The sequence below is a fragment of the Hypomesus nipponensis genome, chromosome 21 (assembly GCF_054491055.1).
Source record: "Hypomesus nipponensis isolate SF chromosome 21, ASM5449105v1, whole genome shotgun sequence".
Classification (NCBI taxonomy): Eukaryota; Metazoa; Chordata; class Actinopteri; order Osmeriformes; family Osmeridae; genus Hypomesus; species Hypomesus nipponensis.
In genome coordinates this window covers 14,632,584-14,651,352 of record NC_140381.1, presented here as the reverse complement: position 1 = coordinate 14,651,352, position 18,769 = coordinate 14,632,584, and the positions used below count along the sequence as shown (strand labels likewise).

At 38.5% G+C, this 18,769-nt stretch overlaps 1 protein-coding gene across 1 annotated transcript; it reads left to right on the top strand.

Annotated features, from left to right (window-relative positions):
* Nucleotides 1-8,306: 8,306 nt before the first annotated feature.
* Nucleotides 8,307-14,707, top strand: LOC146238119 (opsin-5-like). The gene is made up of 6 exons (XM_084685455.1): nt 8,307-8,433; nt 9,398-9,603; nt 12,033-12,132; nt 12,305-12,409; nt 12,618-12,841; nt 12,953-14,707. The coding sequence occupies exons 1-6, from the start codon at nt 8,307-8,309 to the stop codon at nt 13,439-13,441; spliced, it is 1,251 nt and encodes a 416-aa protein (XP_084541581.1). The 3' UTR covers nt 13,442-14,707.
* The last annotated feature ends 4,062 nt before the right edge of the window (nt 14,708-18,769 follow it).

Genomic DNA, 18,769 nt, shown 5'->3' with positions numbered 1-18,769 from the left:
GGAAGGCACAAGGACCAGGATTTAGATCCACTGCTCAGTAGTCCTGATTTTGTGCTTCTCTGAACATAACTGAATGTGTTTTAATGCAAGGCAATCTTGATTAAAGTCTTGGATTCGTTATCCTTTAATGAGTCTGACCCCCAGACCAGAGGTCTTCACAAAGAGGGGATGACGTCATCAAGTCCTCTGACTCACTAACAGATCCCAGGGATGGCCGCTGATGTGGATAGCATCTGTTGTATTTTCTGTCTCTCTTTGTCTGTCTGATGCACGTATGTAGCATAGAAGACTTTGAGTTAATATAACTAGAGTAAGCTACTTTTGTCTTCCAAGATGGTGTCCCCATTCATTTCTATGAAAAGTGCTCAGTGGCGCAGTGAGCCAAGCGAGAGCACGAGACTGGACGCGGCTATCTTTCCACTTCCGTGTCTTCCAGTCTAGCTTTAAACAGTGGCTCTTTTTTTCCCTAGCTCCGAGAACTCCTGCACGCTTGCAACTAGCTGTACACGTCATACTTTGCGACAACCAGTCGCGAGCATAGATTTATATGGTCGCCAGCGTGTGAACTAAGGCATTGCAGTGGCAGTATGGGACAAGTCCGATAAGAATCAGAGACATGATGCAAACTTTATGGAAATGTATGCTGTCACTGTATATTATTATTTTCACTTGGTTTTTAAAAATAGGCTATAGGGCTAAATATAGGGCTATTCTAGATGGAACTCATCACATATGTTGCTTTTTTTCTTCGTGATATGAGTGTGATTTCCAACGCATTGTATCGGATGAAATAAACTGTTAACATGAACAGCTCCGTCGTTGTTCTTGCCAGGCAAAGAAAGCTTAATAGTTATTTTGGTAACCGAAATCTTCCATAATGCAGACTTACCATAGCTTACTGTCAACTTTATATTCAAATGAAATACCACGAAATTCACACTGCCTTCAATTTAACATAAGTGTAGAAATGTGGCCTGTGTTGCAGGCTATATGTTCATCCTACAAAACCAAACGCCTATTAATGGATATAACGTGATCTATCAAGACATGGTAATAATGTAATAAATAAAACCTTGAGAACTGTGTCTAAAATAGACTTTATTGAACATTTGCCTTTGAAAGGGGCATATTCACAGAACCATATAGGCTACAAGACGTTTCCATCAGATGTAAGTGGGGGTGAAACATAGTCACTGAGGACCTTCATTGTCCTACAAAAGCAGTCTGGCTTGATGACACGATCAAAAAAAGAATAATGGGTGTGTTTAACAAAAGCTTCTGAAGGCAAGACTAATATTATTATATAATATATATAATTTCCTATTGTGGTTAATATGGAACGCCGAGTTAGTCAAAATTAAATGAATAAATAGGTAAATAAAAATATAAATACATACATAAATAAATATGGCTATGACATAAACTCAGAAAAAAAGATGGCAATAAATATATGAATATAGCATTAAGGAATTGTATAGCTGAATCCATTTACCGACATCAATAAAAAAAAATATATATATTTCTAAATGAAAGACAACATTTATTTATTTAATGGGACTTTTATTTCCTAATGCCACATTTATTTATTTTTTGAGACTTTTACGCACCACATTTATTTCCACATTTCCACACCACATTTATTTCTGTGCTGTAGACCTGTGCTTCAGACCAACGCAGCTGCACACAAGATCGAAGGCAGATAGGGACACCGAGATTCGGTAGATAATGGAAGACATTGCCATGTCAGAGATCGCATACTGGCCTTATAGATCAAATTGATCAGCATAGCTTATCGGGATATATCATTTTGGCACACATAGTAAATTTTGTAGAGGTACTTGGGTGGATAAGGGCTCCACAGAACATAGATATTGAAGTCTTAAATAGTTTGAGACTTATCGAGCATTGTTCATGTGCAAGATGTACAGGTAGTGGGGGGTGATTAGTGCCAGGTAATGTTAGCTAACACAGCTTGCAACCGTCGCTACGCCAAACAAAGAAGACAATTACTGCCACCGGTACATCACTCTGCTATTATGTGGATAGCTAGGTCGATAAGGCACCTAGCTATAACTATCGAGCCTCACCATTATGCCACGTGCCGGTATAACCATTTAGTGAGACGAGACCTGAAGTTAACCCAGACTATTCCAGACATTACCCATACCTTTGGATTTACAGTACTGCTTCAAATTGAAGTCAAGTTTCTTAACGCTTTGTTATTATTGGCAATTTAAAGTTGCAACTAACCAAGACGTGTCCAGGCCAAGGCCATTCAACATACACAATACCCAAACCCAGATATTATAATTTATAAAATTATTCAATATTAAATCAAACCACTACCACTAAACTAGTTTTAATGACCATTCAGTGACAAAACAGGTTTGGCTGTTCAGGTTTGTGCCAATACAGCACAACACTACTAACTCTACAGTAGCTAGCTCGAGCTGAAATGGCCACACTGATGTCGTCCTTTTATTATTTTGCCAGCTAGCTAGCCGGCTAGCCAGCCACTTGGCCTACAGTTACCAACTTTGAGAACGGTGACAGACAACATACCACCTAAGAAGACATAGTGGTGGCAGTGATTGTTAGCTTTGCAGACGAGTTACATGTCACGAGAGCGAAATCAATGTTTACAAAGGTAACTTCAGCGCTACCTCGTAGCTGTCAAAGACCCCACACGTAGGCTACTAGGTCACCGCCATCACTCCCATTGGGAACCAATGATAAAAAGGCAGAGACGACACAGACATTATGGGCAAAGCTTGTCTACATTGTATGCTTTTCGGCAGTGCGATGCCACTGTCACCCCCCATACAGGGAAGCATAGCTATCTAGGAATCTAGGTGTGCAGCTGCATTGGTCTGAAGATAACCACGCCCCTCTCGTTTGCATGTGAGATCGGAAATAAATACAGCACAGAAATAGATGTGGTGTGGAAATAAATGTGGTGTGGAAATATATGTGGAAATAAATGTTGGTGCGTAAAAGTCTCAAAAAATAAATGTGGCATTAGGAAATAAGTCCCATGAAATAAATAAATGTTGTCTTTACAAAAACATCATTTTGAAATAAATAAATGTATTTATATATTGATGTCGGTAAATGGATTCAGCTATATAATTATATAATGTTATATTTATATATTTACTGCCATCTTTTTTTTCAGAGTAATGTAGAATCAGGTGGCTGAGCGGTTAGGGAATTGGGCTAGTAATCAGACGGTTGCCGGATCGATTCCGGGCCGTACCAATGACGTTGTGTCCTTGGGCAAGGCACTTCACCCTACTTGCCTCGGGGGATGTCCCTGTACTTACTGTAATTCGCTCTGGATAAGAGCGTCTGCTAGATGACTAAATGTAATGTAGGCCTAAATGTATTTCATAGTATGCATATTTATAATGTATGTATTAACTCGGCGTTCCATAGGTTAACAGTTAAAGTATTAATCTTTGTCTTTGCTCCAGATAGACAATGTCAACAATCTATGCTCGCGCTTAACATAATGTATTTGCCATCATGTCATTAACGTTTTTACGAAAAATCTAATCTGTTTTAAAATAACGGGAATAAACTATATTAAGTAAGACTTTATTTTACATAGCACATTTTATACAAGAATTGTAGCTCAAGGTGCTTTACATAAAATCAATAAAAACAATAATATAGTTAAGTGCATTCAATACTTAAATGCTTCCGTTAAAAAGGTAGGTTTTAAGCTGTCTTTTTTTTTTTAAATGTCTAGCGTGTTTGCTTCCCTAATATTTATGGGTAATTTGTTCCATAGTTTTGGGGCGTAATTAGCAAAGGCCGAATGACCAATCTTCTTATGACTGCTTCTGGTGACCTCTAATAGGCCTGCATTTGATGATCGCAGTGTTCTAGCTGGTGTGTAGTTTATAAGGGAGTTAGCAATGTAACTAGGTCCTTGTCCGTGTAGAGCTTTGTATGTGAGGAAAAGGACCTTAAAGTCAATTCTGAAAGTGACAGGGAGCCAGTGTAAAGTAGCTAGGACAGGACTGATGTGTTCTCTCCTTTTAGTTTTGGTTAATAATCTAGCTGCAGAATTTTGAATGAGCTGTAGTCTTTCAGTGGTTTTCTTGGGAAGACCAGTAGTCCAGCCGGCTGGATATAAAAGCATGAATTAACTTCTCTGCATCATTTTGGTTTATGAATAGTCGTACCTTTGCTATATTCCTCAGGTGAAAGAAGGCAGTTTTGGTCACTTTATTTATGTGAGAGTTGAAATTCAAATCTGAGTCCAGGATTACACAGAGACTTGTCACCTCTGATTTAAGACAGGGGGTTAAGCCTCCTAGATTCTTAGTAAGCATCTCTCTTTTGGATTTGGGGCCACATAATAGGACTTCGGTTTTGTCTTCATTTAATTTAAGAAAGTTATCATTCATCCATTTGTTTATTGCCAACAGGCAGTTTTTAATGGAATTGATGCCCGTTGCATCGTTGGGTTCAGTGGATATATATAGTTGTGTGTCATCCGCATAGCTATGGAAATCTATGTTATGTTCTCTGATTATGTCCCCGAGTGGTAACATATAAAGAGAAAAAAATAATGGACCCAAGCAGCTTCCTTGAGCAACCCCATAGCAGTTTCTTGGACCTATGGTCTCCTCAACTAACATAAAACTTCCTTCCTGTGATATGACTTTATCCAGTTCAATACACTATCCGTGAACCCAATAAGCTTTTCCAGTCTATTGATTAGGATGTTGTGATCAATGGTATCAAATGCTGCACTGAGATCTAGCAGGATAAGGATCGAGACTTTATTTGCATCAGAGTTTAGTCTGAGGTCGCTAATTATTTTGGTGAGAGCAGTTTCAGTACTGTGATATTTCCTGAAACCTGACTGCGAGACCTCCAGGATGTTATTTTCTTCAAGAAAATAATTTAATTGGACTAAAACTATCTTTTCCAGTACTTTACTAATAAATGGAAGGTTTGATATTGGTCTGTAATTTGCAAGTAGACTGTTATCCAATTTGGGTTTCTTTAATAGGGGCTTTACAACAGCTGTTTTGAAGGCATCTGGGAAGACGCCAGTTCTAAGGGATGTGTTTATAATCTCTAGCACCGGACCTGAGACACTATCAAACACTCGCTTAAAGAATGTTGTGGGTATAGGATCAATATCTGAGGTTGTGGAGTTAGATTCGCTGACAATTTTGGAAAGTTCACTTAGTGTGATACAGGTAAATGTGCTCATGGTTATGTTGCAGAATCTACTGATGTCAGTTTCGACCCCACTTTTAATAATACTAGCTCTGATCAAAGTTATTTTGTTCTTGAAGAACAAAGCAAGCTCTTCACATTTAACTGCTGAGGATGGGGGTGGGACAGGGACAGTGTTTAGCAGCTGGTCAATGGTGGAGAAAAGAACTTTGGAATTTCTGGCATTTTCTGTAATAATGTTGGAGAAATATTCTCTCCTTGCTAGACGGATGGTTTTGTTATAGGTGTTTAGTGTATCTTTGTAGATATTGTAGTGGATAGTGATCTTTGTTTTCCTCCATTTTCTCTCTGCTGCACGGCATTTTCTTTTCGTTTCACTAAAAATTTTATTTCTCAGCCATGGGGAGGTTCTGCTTGTAGACTTCTTTTTGGTTGTCAGTGGTGCAACAGAGTCTAACACAGATAATAGTGCATCATTGAGGTTCTCTACCATTTCATTCATAGAGCAATCATGACTAGTTGGCTCATATAGAGCAAATTGTTCAGAAAATTTAATCATAGCGGTATCGTCTAAATTTCTTCTTTGGACTAAGAATTGTTTTGTGTTTTTTGTTAGGATAATTTCCACATTAAAAAGTATATAATGGTGGTCTGAGAGGGGTAGATCAGTTATTGAAATATTATTGATATTTAGTCCAGTTGATATCACTAGATCTAGTGTGTTTCCGTGCCGGTGTGTTGGGTCTGTTATGTTGAAACTGTCAAGGAGATTTAAGAGCTCAATAGTTCTTGGGTCTGCTTTTTTATTTACTTGGATATTTAAGTCTCCATTTAAAACTACTTTGTCATATTTAGTGACACATAGTGATAATAGTTCAGAGAATTCTTGTATGAATATTGGCGAGTGCTTGGGTGGCCGATATATAATAACAAAAAGTATTGATTCGATTTTGAGCTTTATAGCAAGATATTCATATGATGTGAATTCACCTAGCTCAGTGATTTTGAACAACAGTTTAGAGGAGAAAATAGCTGCGACTCCTCCACCTTTTTTTGATTTCCTAGAAACTTGGTGAAAACTGTAATCGGGTGGACACGCTTCTATCAGAGTTGCTGTTGCCGTGTCATTGTTTAGTCAGGTTTCTGTTAGACAGATCCAGTCTAAGTTGTTTTCTTTGATCAGATCATTAACTAGAAATGTTTTGTTATTTAACATTTAGAAGGGCCAGTTTCATCTGTGGGGTATTAACAGATAAAACAGGTGTTGATAAATCTGTTGGAAGAATATGGATAGTTCTGTGACTTCTAACACTAGTTTCAGGTTTGTAACCATGCATTTTACCATGCCATTTTCTGTTTGTGATGATGACCGGTATGTCTAATAAAATAGCATGGTGGCTGTCCTAGAGTACTGTTTCTTGGAGAAAGTCTATGACACTGAGCTGTTCCATCACAAGGGAGTTCATCTGGGGATACAGATCTGTGCAGGACCCATGACCTTGCAGGAGGCTGTTTGAATGTTCTGTTCTATTCCAGAACTCCATGGGAGGACATTTCATGTATGTGTGACAAGCAGGGGTGAAACTAAGCCGGTACTGGCCGGTACGCCGTACCAGTAAGAGATTTCTTCCCAGTGGAATTATGCTTAAGGAAGCCAATAAAGGAAGAAGAGAAAGGAAGAGGAGGATAATAAAAAACAAGATAGCGCTATATATTACACTGGATAAAGTAGCTCTACTTGTCTTGGTGTAATTTTGCAGCAGGTAGGTTTAGACATGGCTACATTCACTTAAAGTATCCAAAGCGCACAATACTCCATTGTTTTTTACACCGAGTGCCTCGACAATGGCCGGGCATCCGGGTTACGCCCAGAACGTGACGTTAATGAAAACCCTCTAAATGGGGTACTAGTTTACATATTTCAGATTGGTTTTAAATTTAGCAAAAATCAGGAAAAAAAAATCTGTGAAAAAGCTAGTAGTATGAGCCTGGTTCGAGAATTGAACACATTTTTTGGGGGGAGATAGTTTTGTAAATGTTGACTGGAGTTAATAGAATAAAAACGACCGGAAGAGTCGAAAGTCAAACACGAAATGCAATACCACCTACATCCACCGGGGCCGTGCTTCAAGCCGAGGGGCGCGGGGTGGGGGCTTGATAGAAGAGAGCAAGAAGAGAACAAAAAACAACAGAACAAAAGTGACAGATCAGTAATGTTTCATTTACTAGCTTTAATTAGCTAACACCAAGGCACAGCACCGAGCTTAACAGCATGCTTGTATTATATCTTAAGAGGTGTAAGTCCTTCCATAAAGTGATTTCGCATGCGATTAGTATGTCACGACTGGCAGAAATTAGGACCCAAGCCAATACCTCGGGAACAAGTGGGTTTGAACGTCGACGACTGTAAGGGGTAGTCTGAGCTGGCATGGAACTTGACCAAAGCGTCTCCTAGACGATTAAAAAAAAAACGTCTGAAACACAATAGGCCACATGCATTAGGAGTGCTATAGGAGTACTAGAAGTAGTTAGCCTAAGTTTTTATTAAATAAAAAATGTATCGATATAAAATATGTACTTTTTCATCTATTGCATTAGGCTAACCAACAACTTGAGGAGGGAATGATACATTGATCTAACAAAAACGTTGAAACGCTTGATTAGTGTGTTCCGTGATTTTATTCAGATTTAGCACCTTGGACAGTTCCGTGTGAGAAGCCCAAGCTTTGAACTACAAATCGGAACTTTCCCGTATGCTACCATGTACCGGATTTTACAGTGACAAAATATCTGGAAAATATTCGATATATAATATTCCTCGACATAGTGCAGTAAATGCTTTATTTACCACGGGGATTTCAATCTTTGTGGTCACTAAAGGATTATGCGGTTCACGTCATCCCTTTTCCCGACAACACACTTTAGAGAGAGACAGAAAGAGAGAGATAGAGAGAGAGAGAGAGAGAGAGAGAGAGAAAGAGAGAGAGAGAAAGAGAGAGAGTCTGGTCAAGATAGTTTTCAGAGCAAAAGCACTTTTGTGTTTTTACGGAACTAGAGCAGTTTGCTCAATCCATGTCGCGGCACCTGTAGGAAATTATCTCGCAGAAATGTCTTTGAAGGATCCATTCCAAGTCAACATTCCTTGGAGGAATAATAATTTCAGTCTTTCCAACAGAGATCCTCCACTGTCGGACCAAGGGGAAACCATAATAGGAGTGTACCTGTTGGTGCTAGGTAGGTAGCCTACATCAATTGAGTTTCTGTAGTGTCAGAAATGTTGTGATCATGTTTAATTCTGTTGATAAGCGCTTCCATGTATCTTTGTACTTTATTTGTTCATTTTCAACGAGAGCATGGATAAACATGGTTTAGCAGATGCTAAGCTATAAATAGACCTGGACAACCTGTCTCAAGGTGTAGTACTAAGTCGTGGAGATCTTCATTCAAGACAGGATAGCAGTCAGATTAGTAACTAACGAGGTCAAAAACCCCAGTGATGTAGCCTAGCACATAGCTGTTTCTGATTTGAATTGATTTTAACATATTGTACTCTTTTTAAATCACTACTATCTAAAGATTGAAATGTGCGCATTATTGCTTTTTAAGAGCACTCTGACTAAAGGTTTTTATCAAGAATCACATTTAGGTCAAAAAGATTATCATAGTTCTTTTTCGAGGATTTTCACAGGATTCTGTTGGAATAAGGGGTTCCATAATGTTCTTTAATTTTTAGTTCTAGGAAGGCATAATATGCTTGGTTTCACAGGGTTGGTTGGTTTTAAATAAAATATAGGACTTTGCCCACCTGATAACAATTAACAATAAAATAAATGTTGAAAACTTAAGGTGTTTTGTTAGTTAAATTATCAGTAATAATCATTACAAACAAAAGACACATTACAGTTGATAATGATGGTGAAGGTAGCGTTAGGGTGTAGAGTTTCAAATTCAAACAGTTACTGGCTGTCAGAATATGTAAGAAACATCCATCAAACTATCCATCATTGATTTGTAATCCATCAAACAACACAAAATTACTCATACATGTTTGAAACATTTTGGTTTTGTAGTGCAATAAAAGTACATCAGTTGGTGTTAAAATGTTTGGCACAGTTATGTCAGAATATGTTATTTCTAAAATTCTCACGTGTCTGCTCTGCATTCAGTGTCTGATTCACAGTTGTTATCTACCCACCAGGCTGGCTGTCGTGGTTTGGCAACAGTATCGTCATCTTTGTTCTGTACAAGCAGAGGGCATCCCTTCAGCCAACAGACTACCTGACCTTTAACCTGGCCATATCCGACGCCAGTATTTCTGTGTTTGGCTACTCCCGCGGGATCATCGAGATCTTCAACGTTTTCAAGGACGATGGATATCTGATCTCTTCCATTTGGACTTGCCAGGTACAACTTGAGCTGAGGGAATCTTGTGAAAGGAAAAGGGTAGTTGTTTGCGAGATGTGTTGCCTCAAACTGTCCAAATATAGGTGGATTGAGCACTTTCAATTTTCAATTATCAATAGATTTACATAGTTGGTGACATGTTATTTGAAGGTTACTAACTAAATCATCACACATTCTACAGATGCCAGATGCAGGCAGGATACGTTAGCATTGTGAATAACTGTTAGCGACAACATCATACCACAGCTTGCGGTTGTGATGAACATAAGGTTGTAACAGCACCTCTTTTCAGCAACAGCTTCATAGCAAATCCTGCTTTACATTGTCCCAGGTTTTCAAAGTTGTTCTTGGTGAAATGGTTCGAGCAAATGTGTAACTGAGGGTCGAACTGCACAGGGATCTTCTCATAGACAAACATCACAGCCCGTTGAGTGTTTGGTTCCTTAGGAAGACACTGAAAAGTGTCAGCATTCCCTGTACGATCGTTTCACAGCTGCAATTTCAAGTTGTGAGATGTAGATAGGAAAGAGGTGTCAATGGACTTTGAGGTTCACTGTATGTCCATTTTACCCACCGAACTGTCGTTATTCAACTATGACAAGGTAAAATCGGTTTTGCAATCAATGCCCCCTTTAAAAACAGATTCATACATGTGCTATGCAACAATTATGTTTGTGATCTTAAATGTAGGTAGCCTTGAAAGAAAGTGTTAACATATACTGTATATACTGACTCATCTTGTTGGTTTTGCATACAGGAGATGTTTTCCAGCTTGCTACAGTAACATACCATCATTTATTGTATGAACAGTATGTCAGAGGTAGCAGATACTTACTACTGTAGGGCAGAAAAAACAATCTACCATGCTTGACAAAGCAGAGATATGTTACTTAAAACCATTGTACATGAGTACTCGAGTATCTTTGTACATTATTGTACAGAATAGTTCTATGGAAAGATTATCTTTCTATTATTAGCTTGCAGGGGACAAAACATTTTGCTCTTGACATTTTCATAATTTATTCAGTAAAAAGTAGTTTGTTCGCGCATTCATCAAAGTGATTCATGAGGCTGATTCCTGCAAAAGAGGAGAGGTGGCCTTGTAAGGCTTTAATGGAATTATCCTCAGGATGTAAAAGTTGCAGGTTTTACCTAATAACTAAATTCTACCATTGTCTCAAGCAGGAGAACACCAACACTTTAGCCTCCTCTGGACAATAGATGGTTTGTTGAAGGTGCTCCTGTGTTTGCAGTTTATTAAAGGGTATGATTAATGCAAGGACCAATATCGTTAATGGTGTCTTGCATCTCTCTATGTGATTAAAACCAGAGCCCTCTGCATTGGCTTCACTGATGTATTTTCTCAAATATATCCGATTAATTTATGGAGTATCCATTACCAGATGGGTTTTAGTCTTTACACCTGTGAAAAACCATTAGACATTACCACCTTTGTCACAAGAACATGTGATGGGGCCGCAAAATTATTATATTATTGCTATCTCCATTCTCTGACTGTTAGACCAGCACCTAACTACATTGTTAGTTTTCCAGTAACTTAATTTTGATTCTTGAATAGTACTGTACAGACATTGTATACAGATATCAAATGGAATATGAAAGTGAACGTGTTATCAATGAAGAAAAAAATTACAGAATGTCGGTGAAAAGCATGAAGTTTGAGTTGACTTGACCAAATGAAATAGAAAAAACGATTACACTTTGACCAGAGGAGCAAAAGCAAGTCAAATACATAACATGGAAACTAATCATGGGAACTCTGACCTAAAGAATGAGTCTTACAAACAATTGACAGCCACTGGCATGGTGATTGTGTCCTGCAGTGAGTGTAAAGGCACAGTACCCCAAGTCATACATTAATGAAAACCAACATGGTCCCAAGCTTTTCTTCCTATGGACTTTGAGGACATGTACATTCACAGTCACCTAAACGTGACCGTGGTGTGGTATTAGGAAAGTGAATGCTGCTTGGGGCTTTAGTTAGGAGCTAGTTTAGACCCGCTGATAGGATAAGAGAAAGGACATCTGCCAGGAAACAGACTGAACATTCGCTGTAAAGTGACAATCTGAATTAAACACATGGACAATGGATTGATTTTCAGCTCAAGGATGCCAACTAGTTACGTTTTGTCTAGTCCAGGTGAACTGATTTAGGATGGTTGAAATCCAAATTGGTGCAACGTATATGCCACTTATTATAGTGTACGTATATGATGAAGTGAAACTTATTTTTCAAAGACAGCATGCTTAGAAAATACACTGTCAACTACAACATGGAATTGACGTTTCTTTCATGCCATGAAATGGCTTGTTTATATCTGATAAATGGCCTTTGTAAAATCAGCTAACTATGTAAGTATGTTTTCAAGGCTCTAAGAATAACCGAGTATCATGTTGCTCTTTGCAAGGTGGATGGCTTCTTCACATTGGTATTTGGCCTTGGCAGCATCAACACCTTGACCATCATCAGTATCACAAGATACATTAAGGGGTGCCATCCCAGTAAAGGTAAGGGAATAACTGAGGCTCTCCTCTCAATGTTACCTTATGTACCAAAAGCGTACTGGTCAGATTGGAGATGATCAGTTGTGGAATACATTTATTCCAACAACAGTTTTTCAAACTAAAAGTGGTCAAAATGTTTTACTTACATTTTAATTTAATTATGTATCCCTGATAGCTCGCTGCATTACCAATACAACTGTAGCAATGTGCCTGGTTTTCATTTGGATTGGGGCGGTGTTTTGGTCTGGAGCGCCTCTTCTGGGCTGGGGAAGTTACACAGGTAAGATAAAACAACATACAATGTTGTGACTCTAAAGTGCTGTTCACTGCTTGGTATGGCATCTAATTGCTTGTGCCCTAATGTCCACAATGTACCAAGTGAAAAAATTACTGATCCAGAAAAATATTGAATAAAAAGCAAACATATAAACACACTTGTTTCTTTCATAGAACTTGATACTTACTTTTTTTTTTACTTTAATTTTAAGATCGTGGATATGGAACCTGTGAAATTGACTGGGCCAAGGCCAACTACTCCACAGTCTACAAGTCCTACATCATCTCTATCCTCATTGCCTGTTTCTGCATTCCTGTCATCATCATGCTATTCTCCTATGTGTCCATCATCAATACAGTGAAGCGCGGCAATGCCATGTCTGCTGAGGGAGACCTGACAGACAGGCAGAGGAAGATTGAAAGAGATGTCACCATTGTGAGTAGGATCAATGTCACAATACCTGGACCTGTATGAAATGAATAGGGTGAAATTCCTCTTTCTGAATATGATCCTTTAAAATTAATTGGGGCTTACTAAATCCTACAGGTGTCAATAGTCATCTGCACAGCTTTCATCTTGGCATGGTCGCCTTACGCAGTGGTCTCCATGTGGTCTGCATGGGGCTTCCATGTCCCCAGCCTCACCAGCATCTTCACACGCCTCTTCGCCAAGTCGGCTAGTTTTTACAACCCTCTCATCTACTTTGGTCTGAGCTCCAAGTTCCGCAAGGACGTTGGCATCCTGCTACCGTGTACTCGCGAGGGGAAGGACACCGTCAAGCTGAAACGGTTCAATCCCAAGGCCGATGCAGCTGCCCCTGCTTGTCAAGGGGGTGGTGGAGGAAATGTACTAAAGGCACCTGTTTGCCGTAAAAAGGATAAGTATGCACCTGGAGACAAACCCCTCCCAGCTCCAAGCCCAGATTCTGGGGTGTGTAGCCCACCTGCCACTCCTCCACCCGTCAACAAGGAGGTTTTCTACATTGAAATGCCTCGGCCATCTGAGGGACCAGAATTTGAATGTGACAGGCTTTAAAAACATTGTATTTGTTTTACGGTAACCACATGCTCCCATTTTACAAGAAGAGGCTTTGACTTTAGTCAAATATTTGAGCTAGTCTATGATTATGATGGAATATGTCATAATATGTCCCTTCATTTAGTTGTTATTGTCATATTTCCTAGACTGTTAAATATACTGGTGTGTAGCCCCCCTGCCACTCCTCCTCCACCCGTCAACATGGAAGTTTCTACATTATAATGCCTCAGCCATCCGAGGGACCAGAATTTGAATGTGACAGGCTGTAAAAACATTTAATTTGTTGTATTTTGGGGTGTTTTATACATAATACATTTTACGTGGAATTTTACATGAAAAGCTATCTGAAATTACAGAGGATTATGTAAAGGATATTTTTGTATTTGCTGCCTACGTATGCAATTGACTTGGTGTGTTTTTTCCGTATAATCTGTGAAAATCCATGTGAACTAAAACAATGTATTTAAAAGGATTTCCACAACATTGAACTTAATCAAATCAGTGCAGGACAATTAATTTGGGGCCCCGATTTATAGTTGGTTAATATAGTTTATAAAAGACCTGCTGCAAAGGTGGAGACAGCCTTCTCACAATGACGAATGCAACTGCATGGGCAGGCGGCATTAGTGGTCATTTAAAAGAACTGAAGCGGTCAACCTCAATTTCTTAGGCCAAGCCTGATAACGACCATTCACTTTATTAAATTATTATTTTTTTATAATGGATGATTGATTAAAGTTGTAATTGCGACCGAATAAGTGATACGCTGCGTGAAAAAGCTTTGTGAAACGTGAACCTGGATCTGTTTGAAGAGCAGAGATAATTAACCGGACGTTCGACAGGTATGGTAAACTTTTTTGCTGAGTTCCACATTTTATGAATTTTGTCTCAAAATAGTATTGTTTGTGTGTATTTCAATGAAAAGACATGTCCTTTCTGGACACTAGACTGCATTTTATCAGGTTTCAGGGTTATAAACTCTGAAGGCAAACAAATTTTGTATTTTCATATTTGAATGTCTTACAGAGCAGAAACATTGATTGTAATTCACTGAAGTAAAGGAAGTACACAAAACAAGTGAAAACCTGAGCAGAGCAGAATCCCTGACATGCCTTTTCTTTAATTGGGAGTTAACTGCTGGATCCTGTGCTACTGTAAATACTTTTACGAACCTAACTGCCAATTATCATTCCATTTGGTGTTGCTTTCTCTGTATGCACTTCCAAAAGATAAAGACTTCCTAGTGTAATAACACGTGGAGTTAGGTAGTTAATGAAATAGTGTATTCTGAGTGTTTAGATACTTTAGACCAATATTTTTTTATTATTCTGCTCACATCTTAATTTCTTTTACAGAAGTCCTGTGCCAGGTCTGTCTATGGTACTAAATAAGACAAGTTGGTTTTGCATACTGTAATTCAGCAAAAATAACAATGTGTCTTATTAAAATATCTTTATAGAAAGTGTACACAATTACATTTGTTCTTTTTTGTTGTGAATGTGTCCTGTGACAGTTCTTTCCCCAAAAATAGGAATCTCAAGTAATCTCTCCCAGATACAATTGAAGGGGTCCAAAACTACTCTGGCCTGGAAACCATGATTGCGTTTAGGCAAGCCCCCAGCTTACTTTGTCTCAATAGGTGTCCTTTTGAAAATCACATTACCTTTTCTATCTCTGCCATAACTATTCATGAGAGCACCAACAAGAACTTTGCAGCACTGCATGCAGTTGTATTGGATTCTTCCATTTCTGTTTTAAATGGGGTTCAACGGAAGTTGCTGCTCAATATCAGTTATAACACTTTTTAGCCTCTATTAAGGGAAACATTAGTGTTGTATTATAGGGTTTGTACAGTAACGAGATGCTTCCATTTTACAGGAAGAGGCTTTGACTTAAGTCAAATATTTGAGCAAGTCTATGATTATGGTGGAATGTAAACATAAGCGAACAAACAAATGTATACAGATTTATTTTCAGTTGTATAATCATTAATTTTGTTGTTATTGTCATATTTCCTACACTGTTAAATATACTGTTACAAGATCGTAAGAAAAATGAAGTATTGATTATTGATAATATATTTGGATTAAAACAAATATTGTTTCATATTGTAGCTCTTCTGCTAATATATAACAGCTGGGCCAAGTTCAACCATCACACAACAAAAAGGCCAAAACAAGGTAATGTCTACACCAGGGGTGAGCAATCCTGGTCCTTAGGGGCCACTGTCCTCCATGTTTTAGATGTTTCCCTGCTCCAACACACCTGATTCACACCTGAATGGTCATTACCCGGCTCCCACAGAGCTTGATAACAACCCATTCATTTGAAACAGGTGTGTAGGACCAGGATTGCCCACCCCTGAACTACACAGAGCAGTGGTAACACAGCATTGCTTTTGACAAACTATGGCATGTCAGTAAATTCTCCATGATCCTAATGCAATGGTTCTCAAAGTGGGGTCCCAGGACCCCTAGGGGTCTGCGAACCATAGACAAGGGGTCTGCAAAATAATTGACCATAAATTATAACACTGGAAAATTGTGGTCTATCATTAAAAAGTGAAAAATATATTACAATCTAAAGATGGGGACTATTTGCACCAATAAAACAAGCATTTTGTGTCCAGTTAAGAGTACAAAGGGTATGCTGAATGGGTGTTACGATTACAGTGGGGTCCTTGGAAAATGTTCACCCCTGTAAAGGATCCCTGGTCCCCAAAACATTTGAGAACCCCTCTCCTAATGGACTGTAACCATCTAAATAGGTTCAAGAGAACCTGTCAGAACCTGTCAGAAAACAATTTAGAATCCCAAAAAGCACCATATTGAGCCTAATAGTGTTTTCTCTGGAAAAGTTTTAGAAGGTTCCTTTATCATTTTATGTGTATCCTTCCTCATTATATATTATTTTTGTTACCATACAGTAGTTTAGAATGATTAATTAGTTTTGTATATTTTACACAGATTTATCAATGGAAAACTGGCCACGTCCTCTTTACCTGTACCCTGATTGGTTCACACATCAAGGACGTGCTTACGGTAATAACCCACATTTAATTCCGAATCCTCAAATGTAATTGAGAAGTTAAAATAAAGTTTTTTCATCTCTGTCAAGGTGCTCAGTATTTTCCGAAGTCAAGACCACTGTTGTTTGAGTATCAGCATCAGCCCTCCTTTCTCGGAAGACTCTATAAATTCAATAATTAATCATTTAAGTATTTGTCAATGAGCATAAGAAACTAGATAACTGTCATAATTCCCTGCAAATTACCCTCAAACTCTAACTGTTTTTATAGAATTTTCTGTACTAATGCAGTTTTAGTTTTTGGAAAAGCATTTTGCATTGTGTCATTCTAGCCCCTGCCTCTGGACTACACGTGTTTGGGAGATCTTTCCCTGATACAAGCTATGAAAGCACAGGTTGGTGCTGTAAACTCTGTTCAGTGAGCTCTCTTTTCTGGTTGTAACTGAAGTTGTTTGACCTAGACTTAACTTTTTCAGGTTCCAAACTTAATACGTACTACGGGACACCTGAAGTGCAAATCACAACAGCAAATAGAAAAACACTTCAACAAATCATAAATCACAATGGCAAATAGGAAAACAAAACGGTAAATAGGAAAACACAACAGCTCTTGATTGGACAGAAGGACTTCTCTGTCTTTTACAGTAACAGGAAGGAGAGGTGAAAAACACAAAAAGCACCTGCTGTCAACCTGTTTGAATGTTTTTTGACAGGACAGACAGCAGTACCATTTTGATTTACTGACATTTTTGGTATAATATCAATTGGTTACTGGTGTGTTGCATCATGTATAGCTATGTCTCATACTTTATAAACATTTATGTATTACATGATTAACCTATAACAATAGGCAGCCAAATTGTGAAGCAGAGCTAGAAATGGCTATGATTGTTTATTGTTTATTCGCATTTATACAATAATTAAAACTATATACAATACAAGAGAAGAAAGCAAAAAACCTGCAGGTGGGCCCCACCCCAGAAACTTAATAGTCAATATTATACATTAATCGAACTAAAGAACATTTTCCAAGATAAACAATTGAAATAAATCAAAATGTTACCATACATTTCTATATAAATTTCTATATAATGCAAATATTATATTATGTTAAAGGGGTGATTGACTGGGTTTTTGGGGTATTTCACACTGTTCCTTAAGGTCTCCCAATAGGGTATGTAACATTGGTTGGGTTGAAAATGGCCCGGGTGCTCTTCTATGCCCCCTGATAGATCCTCTGAAATGCTCCCGGGAAAAAACACCAGCTTTTCTCCTTTTATGGTATGCTCATTAATATTTAGATAAGCTGCACGCTGATTGGTTGGTTTTCAACGAGTGAAGCTCGGGAGCAAAAACGCAACACGGCCAACAGTAGCACTCACTGAAACACCGAAGGTGGAAACTTGAAATAAAAACGCGCAAATAAATCGATTATGTCTACACAACACTGTTTTCAACAGATTGACTACATATCATTTGAAATTGTAACATTACTTGTTTCCACTTCTGTTGTTGAAGCAAACTGGATTGACTTGGGTGGGTAGAACGTTAGGTTTAGCAACCAAACCATATCGTGATTCAACTCGGCTTCAGTTAGCTAGCTCTAGATATCTTGCTGAAAAATAACCTGACAAAGATCTGGACAAACATGCATCGTTAATTGTAGATTTACATGACACAGGTTATTTATTTGAATGAAACACAGTCAGGAACATGAAACAACGTTAGCCCCATTGCCAATAAACTAGGCTAAATTATCACACATTCTACCTATGCTCTTGCGTTAGCAAGCTTAACTAGTTTACATGCCTACTACAGTCTAGGTATTACTAGTAACAGCTACTAGCAATGCTAACGTATCCTGTATCTAGCACCTGCCTGTCTCCAGTTCTTTCAAATAGATTATCTAGACAGGCATTAGCAATAAGCCAGACTGCTGTTCGTTTTCTGGCTATTTTTTCGGAAGCTTCCCTTCTAATGCCGACTACAGCTAGTCTACCTAGAGTCATTTGATGTGTGTAGAAACGTATTTAGCATTCGACCTATGCTATATATAGGACACGTTAGCATTGCTAATAACTGTTAGCACAACATCATACTGTCCTTACAGCTTGTGGTTGCAATGAGCATACGGTCGGAACAGCACCTCTTTCCAGGTTCAGCTTCTTAGCAAATCCAGCTTGAAATTGTCCAAGGTTGTCAAAACTGTCTTGGGTGAAATGTTCAGAGCAAATTAATGAGCCGGGATCTTCTCATAGACAACAGCAGCCATGCCTGTCCAATGTTTGACTCCCTGGG